Source organism: Myotis daubentonii, chromosome X (genome assembly GCF_963259705.1).
Source record: "Myotis daubentonii chromosome X, mMyoDau2.1, whole genome shotgun sequence".
In the NCBI taxonomy this organism is placed as follows: domain Eukaryota; kingdom Metazoa; phylum Chordata; class Mammalia; order Chiroptera; family Vespertilionidae; genus Myotis; species Myotis daubentonii.
The window spans coordinates 117233004-117253071 of NC_081861.1; the positions used below are offsets into that span (position 1 = coordinate 117233004).

General features: G+C 38.3%; 1 protein-coding gene across 5 annotated transcripts in view; it reads left to right on the forward strand.

The window, feature by feature from the left end:
* DMD (dystrophin) overlaps positions 1–20068 on the forward strand; it is a 2282236-nt gene that overhangs the window by 1810473 nt on the left and 451695 nt on the right. For all 5 annotated transcript variants that reach the window (XM_059679269.1, XM_059679268.1, XM_059679270.1 and 2 more), the window contains one exon: positions 14339–14511. In XM_059679269.1, the coding sequence (XP_059535252.1) occupies positions 14339–14511 (173 nt within the window). The remainder of the gene's footprint in view (positions 1–14338; positions 14512–20068) is intronic.

A 20068-nucleotide genomic window follows, 5' to 3' on the forward strand; every position in this document is an offset into this window, starting at 1 on the left:
GTAGAAGGATGAAGATTACATGGTGAAGTAGGCAAAAGGGTATGCCAAATGGGCAGTTCACATATAAAGCGGGCTGGGGATTTGCAAAGGCCTGCAGGTATACAAAGGCTGGGGGGATCTTCAAAGGGCTGGAAGCTCCGGTTTCTGCAACAAGGTTGTCAGTTTTTCTATGATAATAGGCAGCTCCCTGATGGGGAAAATGGGCTGCATTTCCAGGTGAGCTTCCAAGACTCCCAGCCAGGTTTGAATGTGCTTTCTTTAATCAGAACAAAACAATTACAGTTAACAGAGCATCATTAATATTTCTTACAATTATAGCTGGTCCCCAATATTCTACTTCTGCCCCTATTACTATCACTTCTTCAGTAAGTTAAAGGAAGAGATCTGCTCTCCAGTTCAGTGGGCCTTTTTTCCCCCAACCTCAGAGGATCACTTGAATTTATAGTTGCTAAAATGAATAATACAATATTTGCCTCGCATTCCTGACTACATGCATGCATGCAGAGCAGACCTAAGGTTCTTTAAATGAAGGATGAATTTCTTTTCATGAAATAAAGAGCACCTCTGCTTTCTTTTCAGGGTCATTTAAAAATATCTATACCTCTGGGTTATGGAAAGCACATGAGGAGGATTCTTAGGTATAGGGTAAAGTCAAAATGTTTTTTTTTCTCTACAATAGGGATTGTCTCCTATCTTTGTGTAGCACAACTGATTTGAAGTTTTCTTTTAAGCTTATTCTTAATTATGTCTTTCTTTGATCTTCAAGTGTTTCTGTGGCCTACCAGCCAGAGTTCCTAGAGCCATAGCTACACTTACCCCAAGGCACAAATTGTGTCCTTCCTCAGGCCCCTGGCTAAATGCACCATTTTCTTCCATGTTACCCACCCACCCATCCCTCTCTTATTTGTTATTTCCCAAGCAGATGGCAGTTCAGAATGGGAAAGGCCCAGGTTACTTGAATATGGTTAGAGTGTGGTTATTGTAATACCCAAGGACTGCCCTTTGATATATCCCACTCCCCCAAACCTGGTCATTCTGCACCTAGTATCACTATTACTAATTCCCAGATGCATGGATAAGTGCCATGTTCAATGTGCTCTTCTTCCCGAGAGTCCATTAAAATGGTCCTTGAAAGCTACATTGTCTTTATTAATTCAATATATAGGGTGTCCCCAAAATGCATATATACTTTAATAGCTGATAGCTCAATTTTGAAAATGAAATGTACTTTAATAAACACTGCCTTAATTGTTATTCAAAGTGTGGGAGAAGCTATATTTCATGGAGATGGAGGTGGCTGCCAGTAGGTTACCACTCTGAATTCCTTCTTAGTGGGTCTTGGAAGCCCATGAAATTATAAGTCATGGTTTGTATTTATGAATATTTGCATAGGTTTCTGAGGAAAAGATCCCTCATTTCTACAAAGGCAGTCATGACCTCTAGAATATGAAGGACTGTTATGCTAGGCCAGAGGTACATTTCCAAAATGTGATCCCTGGAGCAGTATCTGCTATACCTGGAGACTTGTTAGAAATGCAAATTCTTGAGCTCTACCTCAGACCCACAAAATCATGAACTTCAGGGTTGGGGCCCAGCAGCCTATGTTTTCATAAGCCCTCCAGGTGATTCTCAAGTTTGCTCAGGTTTGACAACCACTGAGCTAGACAAGCTACCAATACATGACACAAGCTCATTTTCACAGGCACATGTGGATGACCCAGAGTAAAAAGAACCCTCTCCCTTGGCCCGCATGGACCTTCCCCTCTTGCCCTATAGAATAACTCAGTTCTTATATCATCTTATCTTCAATATTACACATGCTTTTTCCTCTGCTTCAAATTTCATTCTCCCACTTCTTTTCTGGTCTGCTCATTCTCTGCCTTAAGACCCTGCTCAAATGCCATCCCTTGTGTGATGCCATCTACAAATCTTGGTGACAGGCTGATTGTTCTGTGTTCACATAGGGCTCTGTCAACATTAACATTATTGCATGTTATCTAAGTCATGTGTTTACTTAAGACTTTTTCAGGAGACTGTGAGCCCCTTGAAATAAGAAACTTAAATGTTTTGATTGCATGAGTGTTTTAGATATGTTAGGGGAGAAACCCCATCTTTCTGCCAATCCACAAAAGGGAAAAATCAGGAAGCCAGAAAGGAACAGAACTCTGACATAACCAGGCAGAAGGGTATTTGAGCAAGTCTTTATTGTCTGCTCAAGATAACATTAATAATTAGATATTACCTACACTGGTTTCTCAGCCCCCTATTGATAAAGGTTTTTTCCCTATTAAACTCTAAGAGATTCCTGACAACTATGCAGTTCATTTTACCCCTGTCTGAAAAGAATGGACCAAAAACATGTGTCCATGATAAAAGTACTATGGACATGACCTGTTTACCACTTCTAATTTTGGGAGTGACCAGGTTTCTTAATTTATACTAAAGATACCGGACAATGATGAAATCCAAATAATTTTTTTCTTTTTTACTCAGGGCACTGTGAGGTAGGTTTCTACTGTTGTATAACAGATATTACAATGTAGTTCCCACATAAAAACTCTTATGATGTACAATAATTTATAAAGACATCCTCTTCTCTTTTTAAAATATTTTTTTTTTTACTTTTCAATTAGAGTTGACAGACATTTCATTAGTTTCAAGGTTACAACATAGTGGTCAGAGATCCACATAGCTTACAAAGAGATCACCCTCTGAAGTCCAGCACCCATCCGACACCACACCCGGACATCTTTTTCTCTATTCTTATTCTTTATTAAAACTTATATAATTTATCTCATGACCATGGAAAAACCAAAGCCTTACAAAACCTTACTCTCCTGGTGATAGCTTTTTCAAACCTACACGTTATCAGGTGAAAGAATCATCATCTACTGGCCAAAGGCCAAGAATGCCCTGGGTCAAAACAGTCCAGATTCTCTAGGATGTTCTGAACTGAACTGAACTGAATTGAATGCTTTGGGGAAGACAAGTGGATATACAATGGAAAACTCATGGTTGGGTTTCTGGCTTCTGCACAGTGGGTTCTAGAAATGAAGAAATATCACTTAATATTTTGCCAGTTTCATTTATGTCATGTTTCCTATGGAAGATATGCCAGTGTTACCTACCTTTATATTGATGGCCACAGGCATATCCCTTTTCTTCCATTTCCTCATACAATGACAAAACAGTAACACCATCCACCCTAGTCCATGAAAGAAGAAAAGCAAAATAGGGCGACATAACTCCCTAGGTGCACCCATAAGCGCGCGCACACACACACACATATCATTACACTCTCCAGAAGAAGTAATTTTCTCTACTTGGTAATAGACAGACATTAACGCACCAAAAAACAACAGGAAATCCAACACAATTATGTCAGTAGGGCTTTAGTTAACATCATATTGCTGAAATCTTCTTTAGCATTCAAACTTTATGGATACCTAGAATTTGCTTTAAAGGTAATATCTCTAAGCTTTAGCCTAAAAGTACCCACAAATGAATGCAGTGGTGCCAACATGTTTTTATGAATTATTTGGGAATTGCCCTGCTATTTGAAGTGAAAAATATAGAAGCATCTTAGATTTATTATTATATTGCTAAGCAGTTCTAAACAGTTGCCTCAGCTGTAGAGCTGTTTTGTTGTTGTGTCAGGATACAATGATGTGGTTTCTTTTTTGGGGGGGTGAGGAATTAAATAAAGTTGTTCTGCATTTATACCATTCATAATTAAAACAAACCAGAGTATATTAGCTCCATGGCTATTATGATTTCTAGTGTATTATCAAAAATAATTATGACACTTCGCCATATGTTCTTGCCTTCTTCTTATATATTGCTATTAAAATGAGATGAGACTTCACATCTACTAATTACTTATTTCTCATATACAATATTGAACTACAATGATAGTGATTATCTAGAGGAAAAAAATAGCTCTGTGACAGAGATTCAGGAAATAAGAGTTTCCCTAACTCTGTATACTGTCTAAAACATACACAAATTGTGCAGATATGTATAACCAGATGTGTATTTGTCATGGGAATATAATTGTCTATTTTAAGAATAAAAATTTATTCTGCTCACTTAGAACCATTCAAAATAATTAAAGGTATTAATTCTGAGTTGACTGAGGAGAATAAATACTAAGAAGTTAATACCTAACTGGAAAATAACTCAGTTGCCTGGACATTCCTCTCACAGCATCACAGTAAATTTCTCAAATGAAATAGCTCATAGTCACCTTAATGAATTAATTGTTGTGTTGTGTGACATGTAGCCCAATTCAGAAGTCACTTGCTTTGTATTTGAAAAGTGAAGGAGGAATGGGGTGAGGGAGTAAAAAGAATATAAGTTCAGACAGATCTGTGCTCTAATCCTGTTTCTGCCACATAACAGCTGTAGGATTTAGACAAGTTATTTCACCTCTCCCAATTGTAGTTTACCCAACTGTGGAATAAGAAGGCCTACTTCACAGAGTTTGTGTAAAGGCTTTATAAGGGGTATAAGTATTAGTTTTCTACCTTGTTTCATCTTCTTACTCCACCACCAGCCCTCATTGTGGCTCTGCAATAGTAAATACATTTCATTGTCGCAAAAGCCCATCTGGTCTTTCTCAGATAAGAAGAGTTACCGTCAAACAGGCTGATTCCTGCATATAAAACATAACACAAAACCAAAAGTACCTTCAATATTGTAGACTTTACATATTTGGTTGTCTTTATGATTGAAAAGTGAAATCTAGAGTTTGTGTGAAGACCTTTCAAGATTACCATTGACAATTATCTTCTGAAAGATGTCTCATGTAGGAAATAACCAATTATGAGCAATACCTGAAGTAATATTGCAACACAATATAGGTTTTTATATGGGTTTTAGATGTATTAGTTAAAAAGAAAACTCAGCTTATGGAAGGGCTTATTTTACCTTCTAACAACAGCATTATAAAGGCATGCCAATTTTTTTTATAACTTGTGCTGAGCCAAATGGATACCAACATTAGTTCCCCACTGGGTCCATAACATCTTAACTTTTTAAAATAAGCTGATGCAGTGTTGCTCTATCTACCCTTTCTCAGGATTTTGTCTCCTTTAACATTCACTCCCATATATTTCAGAGATGCCTCATAGGATATATTTTAGGTAGGAGTATCTATACATTTTTAGTGTCAATGCTCTTGCCTTATTGTAATTTATTTGCACCAAGGTGTGTGTGTGTGTGTGTGTGTGTGTGTGTGTGTGTGTGTGTGTGTGTTTGAAACCCAATATATAATGTTTGTGTTACTCCTGGGCAAATTAAAAAACTTAAATAACATTTCTATCTTCATAATGTTGTTGTGAATGGTTATCACTTTGCCAAATTCTACCTGCAAAAGGAAGAGCAAAAGAAGGATGAAATTGAGTCACACATGCAGACATTTTTATAATTTATGAGCACTCAATGGTCTCTCCATCACTTACTCCCTGTTTCAGTAAACGACACTACCATCCTTCAATTGTTTAAGTTAAAACTTCATTACACATCCTTGAGATATCCTTCTCTTTGGCTCTCATCATCTAATCCAGTGGTCAGCTAACTGCGGCTTGGCAAACCGCGGCTTGCGAGCCACATGCGGCTCTTTGGCCCCTTGAGTGTGGCTTTTCCACAAAATACCGGCTGTTCCACAAAATACCGACTTCTGCACATGGGCCACGAAGTTTCAATCACACTGTACGTGTGCGCCCGCACGTGGTATTTTGTGTAAGAGCCACACTCAAGGGGCCAAAGAGCCGCATGTGGCTCGCGAGCCACAGTTTGCCGACCACGGATAATACATTAGTATGTGAGAGAGATATAGTACCCAAATTATATCTCACATCAGTCTACTTCTCACCTTCTGCAATATCCCTAGTCCAGACCACATTATCTCTTGCCTGGATTACAGGGCCTGACCTCTAACTGGTCCTCCTGTTTCCTCTCCTACCTTCTGTAATCTTCACATAGCAATATAGTGATCTATTTGAAGACTAAATCAGATGATGTCACTATCCTGCTTTAAAAGTTTCTATTGCTTTCCACTGCACTTGAAATAAAATTCACACTCCTTATCATGAGACTTCAAAGCCCCATATTATGTGAGGCCTCTCTTATCTCAATTTCCAGCCACATTTCTTTGTTGTTGTTTTGTTTTCAAACCACTATTTTATTACTTTTATTTTTAATAAACTTTTTATGGTTGATAATATTACAGATATCTTCCCTTTTCTCCTCTTAACCCCCACTCCTCCTAGTCCCTCCCTATCCCCCTACATCTTCACTACCCTATTGCCCGTGTCCATGGGCTATGCCTATTAGTATATAAGCTCTTTGGTTTATCTCTTCTCATCCCCCCAACCCCACATCGAGGTATGTCAGCAACCACATTTCTTGGTAAGTTTTAGTTAAAATCTTTCCTGATGCGAAGGCTCTTTCCCTTGCATCATTATTTTTTGAAATTCTGTGCCTTTCAGTTTTCCTATACCTGGTGTCCTCACATCCTTCACGTCTCACCTGACATTGAACCTTCTCATATGCACACCATTATTCTCATTATAGGCACCCATTTGTTACCTTCAGGGCATTTTCTTATTTTATTGATAATTTGTTTAGCTGTTTACCATATCTCTCCCCTGTTCATCCTACTTCTTTCTCTGTTTTTCTTATGCTACGAACATCAAGAGGGCAGAAGTTTGTTTAGTTTGTTTTTTTCACCACTACAGACCTTGATGATAATATACTAAATATTAGTGGGAGGGAGGGAAGGAGGGACAAGTGGAGGGAGAAAGGGAAGAAATGGGCTAGGAAGGGAGGGAGGGTGAGAGAGATGGGGGTGGAGGGAAGAAAGGAAGGAAGGAAAGAAGGGAGAGAGGGAGAAAGGGAGAGAGGGAGGGAGGAAGGAAGGAAAGAAGGAAGGAAGGAAGGAAGGAAGGAAGGAAGGAAGGAAGGAAGGAAGGAAGGAAGGAAGGGAGGGAGGGAGGGAGGGAGGGAGGGAGGGAGGGAGGGAGGGAGGGAGGAAGTTAAGGGCTAGAACTACATCTTTCTTACATTATATGTGTTTCCATAGCTCCTAATGAAATCTTGGACATACAATAGGCACTTAATGCATGCTTGTGTGATGAATAAATAGAACATTTTTGAACTATGACAGAATAAAAAGAAACTAGGAAAACAAAATGCAGAAGAGAAAATATACTTGTACTTCTAATCTAGTATATCTGAAATGAACTCTTCAGTTTTCAAAAGTAATTTTAAGACTAGAGTAAACTGGAGGGTCAGACAAGAAAGAAAGCATCACGTGTTACCAGGGTTTGGGATTGCTTAAGGCGGTGTGACAAATAAGATTTTGCTCAGTTTCCTCTGGGATAATCCACCCTAGGCCTGGCATTTTTAAAGATTAGATTTTGAAATAAAGCTTTGCACCTGAGAATGTACTGAGGTAGGAGAGTATATCCATTCTCTCCACTGTTCTAGTGCTTAAGTGTGAGAATTTTCGAATGAGATATGAAAGCAAAGACAACAAACCCTGCAGGATAATAGTCTGAGGACCTTAATAACATCCATTTTAAAAGCAAAGCCTATAGACTCCTAAATCCATAGCTGTTTGTTTAAGATGCATTGCGATGCAGTAGACCCGAAAACATACTCCTTATCTACCTAGAGCAACCAGGCTTCAAGCCAAATGACAGTCGTCAAATTAACTCTTGTATCTCCTGGGATGACAACTCTGCTGCTTTTATAAGAGTATTGCAATAGTCACATATAGAATGGGGACGGGAGAGGGAACAAGAACATCCACTGTGACTCTATACCCAACTGCATTTCCTGAGTGAGTTAGGAACCTCTGGTGGTTAGATTAGAGTCCTTATAAGGTCAAGATTGTGAGTCCAATTCCTTTATGTGGGTGCTTCTCAAAAATTCCATTAGGGAGCATAGTTCTGTTTTGTTTTGCTAGTTTTAATTTCCAACCCATAACAGACTGATACTCATGTAACCTACAAAAAAATGAATTACTTTTAAAAGATTATAAAAACCAGATACACAACACACAATCCCATACTTTTTTATTTTTAGATGGTGTTAACATGAAAAAAAGCATTCAAACCTATAAATAATTTTTGTGAGTTTATTTGACCCAAACTGTCGACAATTGCCAGGGAGCAGAATCTCAAGGCATTGCAATAGTGCTCAGGAGAATGGGGGGTTTTCACCTATTTTTTAAATGTATTTTTATTGATTTCAGAGAGAAAGGAAGAGTGAGAGAGAGATAGAAACATCAATGATGAGAGAGAATCATTGATGAGCTGCCTCCTGCAAGCCCCCCACTGGGGATTGAGCCCACAACCTGGGCATGTGCCCTTGACCGGAAACCTGGGACCTTTCAGTTCGCAGGCCGACGCTCTATCCATTGAGCAAAAACAGCCAGGGCTCACCTATTTTTATACATTACAATCAAAGGAGGAGAAGTAGGTGGGTTACATGAAATCCATTGGTATTAGATTAGGGAGGTGAAGAAAGCAAAGGGGGGAAAACCTCTGGGATTGGATAAAAAGTAAAATGATAGACACATGCTTCCTTTACACAGGTGGGTACAAGATAGTTAACAGTCAATAATTAACACGATACAATAACAATGAAGAAATCTGTGGTCTGCACCTCAGCATCATTTGTTGTGCCCTGAGGGGTCCAGAAAAGGGGAAGTTACAAGTTACCCTGACATTCCAAAGATATGTTATGGTAGATACAAAAAAGACAATAGGCTAAGTAAAAACCAAAATTGATCTTTGTCAGGGAGGATACTGGCCTAGGACATGACTACCCACTATAAACTGCTTTTTAACTAAAAGGTTTTAATCTCAGACCATCCTTTGTGGTTACTTTAGGTCTGTGTGGTTACTTTAGGTCTATGAGTTAGTCGGGTTAGCATGTGGCCCCTTTTCGTCCACAATTGCTATAAAAGTTTCTAGAGGTTTACTTTCAATTTCTGTTCAAATTCTGTGTTTGTGTGTGTGTGCTCCAAAACCTTGAGTATTTAGAGTCCATGGTTAGAAAGTCATTTTGGATAGCCAAGCTAAGGGAGTTTGACTTTTGTATGTTTGTTTTTGTTTGTTTTAACTTCTTTAAAGCAGCAACACCTTTTCAGAATAACTATATTGGATAAATTTATTTAAAGAGTTTTACATACACTGCTTTCTTTCTAAATAGAGTTTACTGAACATAAATCTGCTTTTTTGGCTAGTTCAAGATTATCATCATTAACATTAATATTTTGCTTTCCTTAAAAGCTAGGTGATGCCTGCAAGGGCTAATAATCTATGCAGGCTGTTCTTTCCACACTGTGTGACCCTGGTCAACTATGCGCACCTGAGGCTCCTTTTACACCTTTCGGCTCTCTGTCAGGTGTCACTTCTTGCTACTCTCTGTTTAGCCCTCAAGGATAACTTCTCTCCTATTTTGGATCTTCTGTTTCTGACCTTTTAAGTTCTTGGAAATCAGATCATCACTTTTTAAATTAGGTAAAAATTATCAGTAAAAAGAACCTAATGGCCTTATCGTTATTCATATAGGAATGCTTTCAGAAAAGATTAGAGATGGTTTATCTGTAATGAATTTTTAGAGAAATTTGGTTACTTATTTTTATTCATTTTTTAAAATATTTTTTATTAATTTCAGAGAGGAAGGGAGAGGGAGAGAGAGATAGAAACATCAATGATGACAGAGAATCATTGATTGGCTACCTCCTACACACCCCCTACTGAGGATCAGGCCCACAACCCAGGCATGTGCCCTGAACAGGAATTGAACCATGACCTCCTGGTTCATAGGTCAGTGCTCAACCACTGAGCCACTCTGGCAAGGCTATTTTTATTCTTTGTGTAACTTTTTGTTTTTGTTTTGTTTTGTTGCATATTTATCAGCTATATTCAAGATAGGGAGGTTATTATTGGCTGAGTTCTTTTGTAGAGACAGGAAATTCTATATATACATGAAAATATGTAGATGCTACTATCTATGATGTTTTGGGAGAGTATAAGCATTTGTTTGGATAGCAAAAGAAGAAAAAGAAAAAAAAGAAGAAGAGTATAGCGCTAATTCCTGGCATTGCCTACTTTATTTTTCTTCCAATAAAAAATTTGCAACCTTTCATATTCTTCCCTAGTTGTCCTATTATTTTTGGACACCATGGATCATTCTACTTGTCAGATAAGATAGTACCAACTTAATATTTAGTAATCTCATATTTGTCCTTTACTTTTCTTTATAAACTTTTATTCTCATTTGCTTCCTAAAAGGAGAACTTTATCCAACTTACTAGTAATTTAAGGACCAGGACTATATTCTACTTATTTCTCCCTAATGCTCATCATTCATTTCAATCAGCTTGTACAATTCATTGTCCCTGCTCATAAACCAAACTTATTCTTACCTTTCAGCCATCCCTATACTATTCTTTCCACTTGAAATGCCCTCTTCCCTCCACCTCTCTTAATCCTACTCATCCTTCAAGGCTCAAAGTAAGTCCCTTGACTTCATGAAGTCTATTTCTATCACTTTATTTCCACACTGATTCTCTTGTAATACAAATCCGTATAGTAGCTATTACTTATTAAAAGCCTGTTGTGTTCTGGATGCTGTTCAAAGTATTTTACAAGGATTATTCCATGTAATATTCAAAACAACCCAGCAGGTAGGTATTATTTTTTACTGAAGCCAAAGAGATTAAAGCGTTTTTAAACTTATACAGCTAATAAGGGAAAGAGAAGGGCGAGACTCAAACTATGTTTATTTAACTGCACCTTCCCATTCATTTTCCCTGGGAAAGGGGACCTATGACAGATGTAGGCTAGACTTAGAAAAGAAGGAAGTGTGAGATGTGAAAAAGCTCTACAGGAAACAGAATACCCCCCACTCCTAAAACGCTACACTATGAACTTATCACTTGCCTCATATCTGAACTTTCTTAATATTCACAGCTAAAATCTGCTCCATAATTGTATAGAACTTTAGGTTATATGTTTCTTTTGAGGGAGGGGAAATATATCATTTTTCCATTTGCATTCATTTTCTCAAATATTTTATGTGCTCTCTAGTTGTATTGGATATATCTCTGTTCACTGCTTCAGCTCTGTTTAAGTCTCCATGTTAAGAAAAACATGAAATTATTCTTTGAATAGTGAAAATGTTATCCTGAATTGTCTAATGGCAATGCTAGATTTTCTGAAATTTAGGCATGAGTATTATTTTTTAATGTATTTTTATTGATTTCAAAGAAGAAAGTAGAGGGAGAGAGAGAGAGAGAGAAACATCAATGATGAGAAAGAATCATTGATTGGCTGCTTCATGCACACACCTCACCGGGGATCGAGCCCACAACCTGGGCATGTGCCCTGACAGGGAATCGAACCGTGACCTCCTGGTTCATAGGTTGACACTCAGACACACTGGCCAGCATAGGCAGGCGTATTATTAATAAGAAAAGTTAATAAGAAAATTTAAAAATTAATAGGAAAAATATCAGAGGTAATATTGTATAGTGCTTAATCCCTGGAATTCAATAGCCTGAGTTTGATATCTGATCACATGGTTTATTAGCTGTGTGACCTTGGGTATTTTTACATAACTTCTTTGTAATTTCATTCTCTTACATGTAAAATGAAAATAATAATAATGGCTAGCCTAAAGGGATACTGAGTAAATTAAATGAGCTCATGTATAAATAATGCTTTTGACTGTATCTGGTGTATAGTAAGTGTTATATATGCTACTGCTACTGTTTCTGTTGTTATAGAACAAATACATTTTTCCCTATTCATTAGTTATTGTTCTTTCAAAAGAATATAATCACAAAAATAAGAGAAAAATTTGACAACATATATTAAATGTAAAGACTAAAGCTTAAGTGATCTTTTCTTGTTAAGTCAGAAGTAAGATAACACTACTGTCAACATAAGAAATGTCCAAACTTGTAGAGAATTTTTATAAGACTTTATTTGAGCCAAACTAACAACATATGCCAGGGAGCCAGATCTCAAATGCTCCAGAGAACAACAGTTTGTGGTTTATTTTATGCATTTGAGAGAAAGTAGTGGATATAAAGATTACATGAAGATGGGAGAAAGCAAGGAGAGGATGGAATTACAGGATAGGATTATGTACTCTCCAGAGGGTGGTCCACTTTATATTTTTTAAATCTTTATTGTTGAAAGTATTACATATGTCCCCTTTTTCCCCCATTGACCTCTCTAGCCCACCCCCACCCGAGGCCTTCACCTCATTATTGTCTGTTAACATAAAGAGCTGATTGTGTTAGTCAAAACATCTTATTTTGTTGAACAATTAAAGGTTTGGTTCTAATTCTCTTAAGTGTGTACTCTGAGGCAAAGTTTGAAGTAGTGTACTAACAAAATACAAGAAGGAAAGGAAAGTCAAAGAGGGAAGTAGTGGAATTGTCTGGATAACTTGGATCTGTTCTGTTTTCATTCCTGAGTTATTTAGATAAATTAACCTCACTTTTTTTGCTGAAGAAGTAGCAAATTCAGCCGACAGTGCTTTCCCATGTAGAAACACAAACAAAAAAAATGGATGTATATTTGATTAAAACTCTATTTCCACAAGAAGCTCAATACTAGTTTTCTACCACATTGGCTCCTTTGAAAATCAAGGCTATTTCCTTCCAGAACATAGTTTTTTATGGACTAGAGATAGATGCTACTCAATCTGTTTTAGCATTTCCCTTCTTTCAACTTTGGATGTGGTTCTATCCATATCTCCCCTCCTCTCTTCCTGTCAAAGGAAATGGGACAGAATTCTTTTTAGAGCCCATCAGGGATACTTTGGCTGCCAAAAATAGTGACAGGAGACATTCATTGTCCATCTACCTCACTTCTGCAACATTCAATATTCTGCATCCAAGATGCTATGACTGAAAACACAGGCCAGTCCTTCAGAATTTCTAACATGTCATTGCTGCCACATCCCCCGCCCCTTACTTTAGAAGAGTAATTTAATTCAATTTTAGAGTGAGAGAGAAAAAAAATTATTTTTTCTAGTTACACAGGTCAATCCAATTGTTCAGAGCTTCCGAATGAATATTTAAACTTGTTGAACAGAAGCATACAAATCTCTAAAAGCAAGTCAGATAATGTACAAAGCTTCCATTCATTGTGTAGGCAGAAAGGAATGCTGGTACCCGGCAGCTCTCTAAGGAATGTTCTTTTGGCTTTGACTGTTCTGCTGGGAACAAGGAGGGAAACACATATATAAAATGAATTTATAATGTCTCTGACTTATAATGGCAAAATGATAAGAAAAGTTGGCTGTTTAATATAAACTGTCGCTGCATATTCCAGGCCTCCTCTCCTTGAGGTCCCTCCCACATCCACAGGCCTGGCTACCATTTAGTAGGGATTACACAGTGGCTGTTTATTATTATTGACTGGTGAAGCCTATGCTCCGAAATTCATTCTGTCAACAGAATGTAAGCAAAGTTGGCATTTTAAAGCAGGGGTCTTTGAGTCGCCCGGTTTTCTCAGGATTGCTATGCAACAGGATCAGTGCTGTAGTCCCCGGTTCAAGCTGAAAATGTTACACCGGAAGACATACCATGTAAAGGTCAGATTCTTCTACTATGATAATTTTCTTGATCTGTATATATACAAATAAGGTTGAATGCATAATGTCTTATCATAACTCTTGTCAGGGTCCTATGGACTTTCTACCGTCAAGCCGAAAAATATGATGGTATCTCAAATGGGAGGTCTTACTAATAAATATATAATGCTGTAATACCAAGGTGAACGTAATGCATACTGTCAAGAAGTTGCTCTCTGATATAGAATCCTGTTCTGTGCTGGTTCTATGGACTCAGTACGGCTTTGTTTGCTAGTTTCGCCAAGCGTCTATAGTCAGAATCAACTCTTCAGATTACCGCATAGAAAATATGACTTGATATTGAGGTGCACTTTATCATGGGAATTTTATTTCATATCACTTCCCTAAAACAATATGTTCCATCCATGGACTAGAAGATATAATTTATTAAATTCATAGTTATAAATATATTATGTTTTAAGTCATAATGTCAAAGAATAAATTTATTATACCCGATAAGATGTTCATTTTCAATCTACTTAATAATGTGAAGAGATATACCAAGAAAAGTGAGTTGGAAGTTCATCTTTTTGTTAGTTGGCCTAATTGAAATGTTTTCTGAACTAATAGCTTATTGTTTACAGTTCTCCAGATTCATACTCCTAGCTGATCGCTTCTATTTTGTTTTGTTTTAAATTCTGCATGTGTTTTTCTCCCTGCTATTCTGTAGGACCTCCAAGGAGAAATCGAAGCTCACACCGATATCTATCACAACCTGGATGAAAATGGCCAAAAAATCCTGAGATCCCTGGAAGGTTCTGATGAGGCAGTCCTGTTACAAAGACGTTTGGATAACATGAACTTCAAGTGGAGTGAGCTGCGGAAAAAGTCTCTCAGCATTAGGTAGGAAAAGATCGGAGGCAAGAAAAGCCAGAAATGAATTAAAATAGCAAAATTTCCCTCATTTTTCTAGCACAAGTAGCTAATATCTCATATGTTTATGTAAATCACCCAATTCAGGATGATTCATTTTATGTATTTTGAATAAATGAATCATTCATTTACTTGGTATGGAGAGGATACTTGAAGGTTCAGATTAAATTAAAGTGGTGATGTTTTATAATCACAGGAGAGATGCATATTAAGACATTAGAGTGAATTTAAATGGGGAAATACAGCTATTCTAATTTCATAGAATTCTTTCTTAGTTTATCACAGGGTTATGGAAAAAGTGATAAAATTACAGGTTTGTTTATATGGAATTCTTTCTTTGGCATTCTAAATACATAACAGTGGGCATTCTTTTTTATTTTTAAATTATAACTTACATTTATTATTATATTATATTAGTTTCAGATGTATAGCATAGTGGTTAGAAAATCATCCAACACCATTTGTTAAAAACACAATTCTTTCCCACTGCACTACGTCATTTTGCCACATTGGATTTTAATGTTTTTTTTTCTTTCATTTATTAATTTTCCTTATACTATTGGGTCTATTTTAAGGTTATATATTATATTCCATTGTTGCTAACTGGTGTTAGTACTATAGCTTCCTTAGTCTCTGTATCTGGTAAGATAAGTACCCTTACATAATTGCCCAAAACTGTCTGATCTTTTTACAAAGATGAAAATGCTCAACAAATATTCCACATGCTATCTCTCATTTATCTGCCTCCTTGTAGTTAGGTAGAGCCTTGTGATTAGTCCTGTTAAACAGCTCACTTCTGGGCTAAAGCATTAAAGAGGAAATGTAAATGTTTCATGCACTCTCTTCACTTAACAGAGGACATTCTTTAAATACCATAACACATTATATTTAACAGTTTAGAGGAGACATCCCACAGCTCTGGAAGCTAAGGGGAGATTATTGCAACTTCCTGTCCTTTGCTTCCTCTAAGATTTTGTTACCACATCCTCTGCAGACTCATCCTTTGGCTGTTCTACATGCACCTATTTTATACTTTGCCCCTTCCTGTGTACTGGTTTCTATTGGGTAGCTAGTGGTGGCATCTCGGCAATGTTGTCAGGAGGGCAGAGTGAAGCTCTTATTATACCTGTTTTACAGTAGTTCAGTGTTGGAGACAAAGAATAGAGATAGTAAGTAAAATTCCCAGTGTCACCTAAATGACAGGAAGTACAGGGAGTGGACATCAGGCTTCCTGCTTGTTAATTGGTTGCTTTTCCTAATTCATATCTTTTTATTACAATATTTTGTGCTTTCTTCTGTTTTTAGAGGAGGGGTGGTAGTGGAGGGAGGTACAAAAGGATGAATGGACTTCATAATATCTATGAGGGAAAGCACAAAACAATGGAAATAGTTACTACCTCTAAGCTGTAAGATTATAGAAGAGATATTTTTTCTTCTTTATTGCTCTTCTAACTTGTCCATATGACATTTTTTTGACATATGACATATTTGCTTCCATGATAAAAACTATAACAGAAATTTATTAATTTGAAACCACTCATAAAAAGTCTGAACTTAATATGAAATAACAATAATAGGAACTAACATATAGTACAACTCATACCATGCAATGTCATAGGCACTTTATATTTAGTGACCCATTTAATGCTCTCAGCAGCCCTAAAATACTGATTGTTATTACCCTCTCTTTACATTTGAAGAAAGTCAGGCACCGAGAGGCTAAATAACTTTCCCAAAGTCACTTAATAAGTGGCAGGTCCAACATCTGAACATAGGGAACCTAGCTCCAGAGTCTGAGCTTTTACCCATCATATCCAATATAATAAAAGCCTAATATGCTAAGTGTCCAGTAGACCAATCAACCGTTCAACCAATCAAAGCGTAATATGCTAATGATATGCTAAGGCCACTCAACTGCTCACTATAACATGCACTGACCACCAGGGGGCAGCCAACCAGTCAACCATTCACTATGATTTGCACTGACCACCAGGGAGCAGACGCTCGGACCAGTAGGTTAGCTTGCTGCTGGGGTCTGGCCAATCAGGACTGAGCAAGACAGGCCAGACATGCCCTGGAGCCCTCCCACAGTCCCTCCCCAGCTAGCCAACCTCCTGCATCCCTCCCCAGCTGGCCCGCCCTGATCAGTCCCAATCGGGACTGGGCAAGATAGGGCGGAAATTCCCTGGAGCCCTCCCGCAGTCCCTCCCGCAGTCCCTTCCCAGCCACCAGCTCTGATTGGCCCCAATCAGGACTGGGTGAGATGGCCCTGACCACCCCTGATCGCTGGCCAGGTGGAGTGACCCCACCCATGCATGCATGAATTTTATGCACTGGGCCTCTAGTTATATCATAAAGAAGGAAAGAAAGAAAGAAAAAGTAAGATTCACTTAACTTTTACACATAAGTATATAATAAGTGAAAGGATGAAACAGAGAAGCAGATTTCTCAGAGTAGAAAGGAATTTTTTATTTATAAGGTCTTTGCAAGTTTGCACCCCAGCTTCCAACACACTCATTTTCATCTCCCTCTTTGGTCCATGAATTTGGTAATGATGTGTTTGTGATGAGTTTGGGGCCACAATGGGCAATGGCATTTTCCAAGATAGGGAGACTCCATTCTCTTTCTACAGCTTAAACTCTAAGACAAGTCAGTATATGTAATAACAAAGGCCACTTATATAATATCTGTCATTAAAAAGGAATGAAACATGTGAGATGGAAAAGATACTGGCAGGCAGATAAAGTAAAGAAGAGGAAGTTAGCCCTAGCCGGTTTGGCTCAGTGGATAGAGCATTGGCCTGCATACTGAAGGGTCCTGGGTTTGATTCCAGTCAAGGGCACATGACCAGGTTGCAGGCTTGATCCCCAGTAGGGGTTGTGCAGGAGGCAGCCAATCAATGATTCTCTATCATCACTGTTGTTTCTATCTCTCTCTCTCCCTCTCCCTTCCTCTCTGAAATCAATAAAAATATATTTAAAAAGAAGAGGAAGTTATTCTTTTTGCAGGATAGAAAAAGAAAGGTGCTATAACTGTTCTGAACATCACTCAGTGTGTTTTCTCTCCTTCATGTGAACTTGATGAAATAAAAGGAGAATTGAAAGCGGCAAACAGCATGTCAGCCAAAATATGGGCTCTTCATTCTCAGCAATTTCCATATGCCAGCTACCACAGTTTAATTCTTACTATCATTAATCAAGTAGAAAACAGTTACCTTAGCTTATCTAAGGTGTTGCAAATTCTATAATTTAAATATTCAGATCAGGGGTTTTGGCTTTTAAATATGTCTCTCTGATAATACAAGATGTGTAATAAATGATCACTTGTAAAAAGCAAAGAAATAATTCTTTACATCAAAGTAATTCAGTTTATTTCCTGACACTTTGTTGAAATAAGGGCATTAGTCAATCCATACAGAGTAGCAGAGTGCATTTGAGAGAAGCATAGTAGGGTAGTAATTAGGGATGGTTATGAAATAGGGTTAGATAACTCTGGAAGAGTAAGATTCAGAGCCATTACCAACACTTAGAAGCTTGCATTGTGAATCCAGTAAGTTACTCCATCGGCATTATTTTTTAGTGAAAAGTCACCACAATTAAAAAATAGTTCCAAAGATATCTTGAAAAAAATAGCCCTGTGTTTGCCCAAGCTATAATATATACCCTAAAAGTTTACAGATGGTTCATTGTTTTATAAGGAATTCTGAAGCCAGTTTCATAATTCAATTTGTAAAACCATTAATGCTTGATTTCACAGGTGTCCATTACTAATGATAAGAATTTTGAGTTTGAATTAAAATAATTTTGAAGTTTTCCTTTGACTTTTATTGGCTTATAAAAGGTATCTTTGAAGGAGAACCAAGATGGTGGCATAGGTAAACACCAGTACTCACTGCTTCCCACAACCACATCAAAATTACAACTAAAATACAGGACAGTCATCATTCAGAACCGCCAGAAATCTGGCTAAATGTAAGTCCTGTAACTAGAGAAGTAAAGAAGAAAGCACATCAAGACTGGTAGAAGGGGGTGGAGGCACAAAACAGGCTGGTCGAATACCCACATGTGATGTTTTTAATCAGGAGGGATATTTCCACTGCAGAGGCCTCCCATGAGGAACAAGGGGTCCCAGCTCCACACCAGACCCCCCCCCAGGACAGGGTTCCAGAGCTGGGAAGAGAAGTCCCTGTAACCTTGGGTTGTAAAAACCATTGGGGATTGTGGCTGAGTGACAGTGACACTGCTGGAGACCCAGGCAGTCCCTCTTAAAGGGCCAGTGAATGAACTTACATGGTCCTGCTTCCTTTGAGCTCCAGTGCTGGGTGGTAGCTTTGGGGGAACCATGGATGTATGGGAAGAAACTGGATTGTTTGGCAGCAGACCAAGAACGCAGGGGTAGCTTTCTCCCAGACAGGGATGTTCACAAGGGTGATTGCTCCTGTGTTGAGACCCCCCTCCCCCATCACAGAGCTGACTGGCAGACATTTTTGAGTTTCCCTCAGCCTGGCTCACACTGTTGTTCCACCCTGATGATTCCCTGAAACCCTGCCCCATCAAATTTGTAGTTCCACCAAGCTGTTTGCAGCGGCTTTTCCATATGAATGGCCTGTCCTGGCTCAGGCTTCAGATTTTCCTGAAATCTCTCAAACAAGCAGCAGCTGGTATGAGTGTGCCCCAAACCTATCAATAAGAGGACAAAGACCCAGAACTAGCAGCAGCCTGCCTTGCTTCACAGCTGGGCCTCTCTTGGGCACTTCCAAGCCCAACACAAGTATCAGCCATCTGAAGATTGCTCTGTAGCTCCTGCTTGGTGGTCCCAGGCAGTGGCTGAGTTTGTACCTCCTAGGAGGCACCAGAGCCATTGCACCTGGTTTACAGCTTCAGATCACAGCAGATAACAACTCTACATATCCACAAGTGACACACTCAAGGGGAAGACTCAGTGAGCAACAAAGCCCCACTAAAATAAGTCCTGCTCCATAGGGGTGTCTCGTGAACAGCAGCTCTTCCACTGTATTCACAGCTGGTCCTCACAGCCAATTAGCCTAGAGGTCAATTCCTCCCAGTGATTCAAACTGCAATTAAGGCTCAACTATAAGACTGTGCACACAGCCCACACAGGGGTGTACCTAGCATGCCCAGCTGAGGTGATTGGGAAGGCTTAGCCACTGGGACCTACAGGACACCTACTACACTAGGCCACTCTACCTAATACATAGAAACAAACACAGGGAAGCAGCCAAAATACGGAGACAAAGAAACATGTCACAAATGAAATAAATAGAAGCAAGCAAACTACTGGATACAGAGTTCAAAACAATGGTTATATAAGATAGCTCAAGGATCTTAATGAGAACTTCAAGAGATTTAGTGAGATTTTAAAGGATCTTAGTGGTGAGAATGTCAAAGATATGAAAAAGGACCAGTCAGAAATTAAGCATAAACTAACTGAAATAAAGAACAATTTACACAGATTCAACAGTAGAGTAGAGGATTCTGAGAATCAAATCAACAATTTGGAATATGAG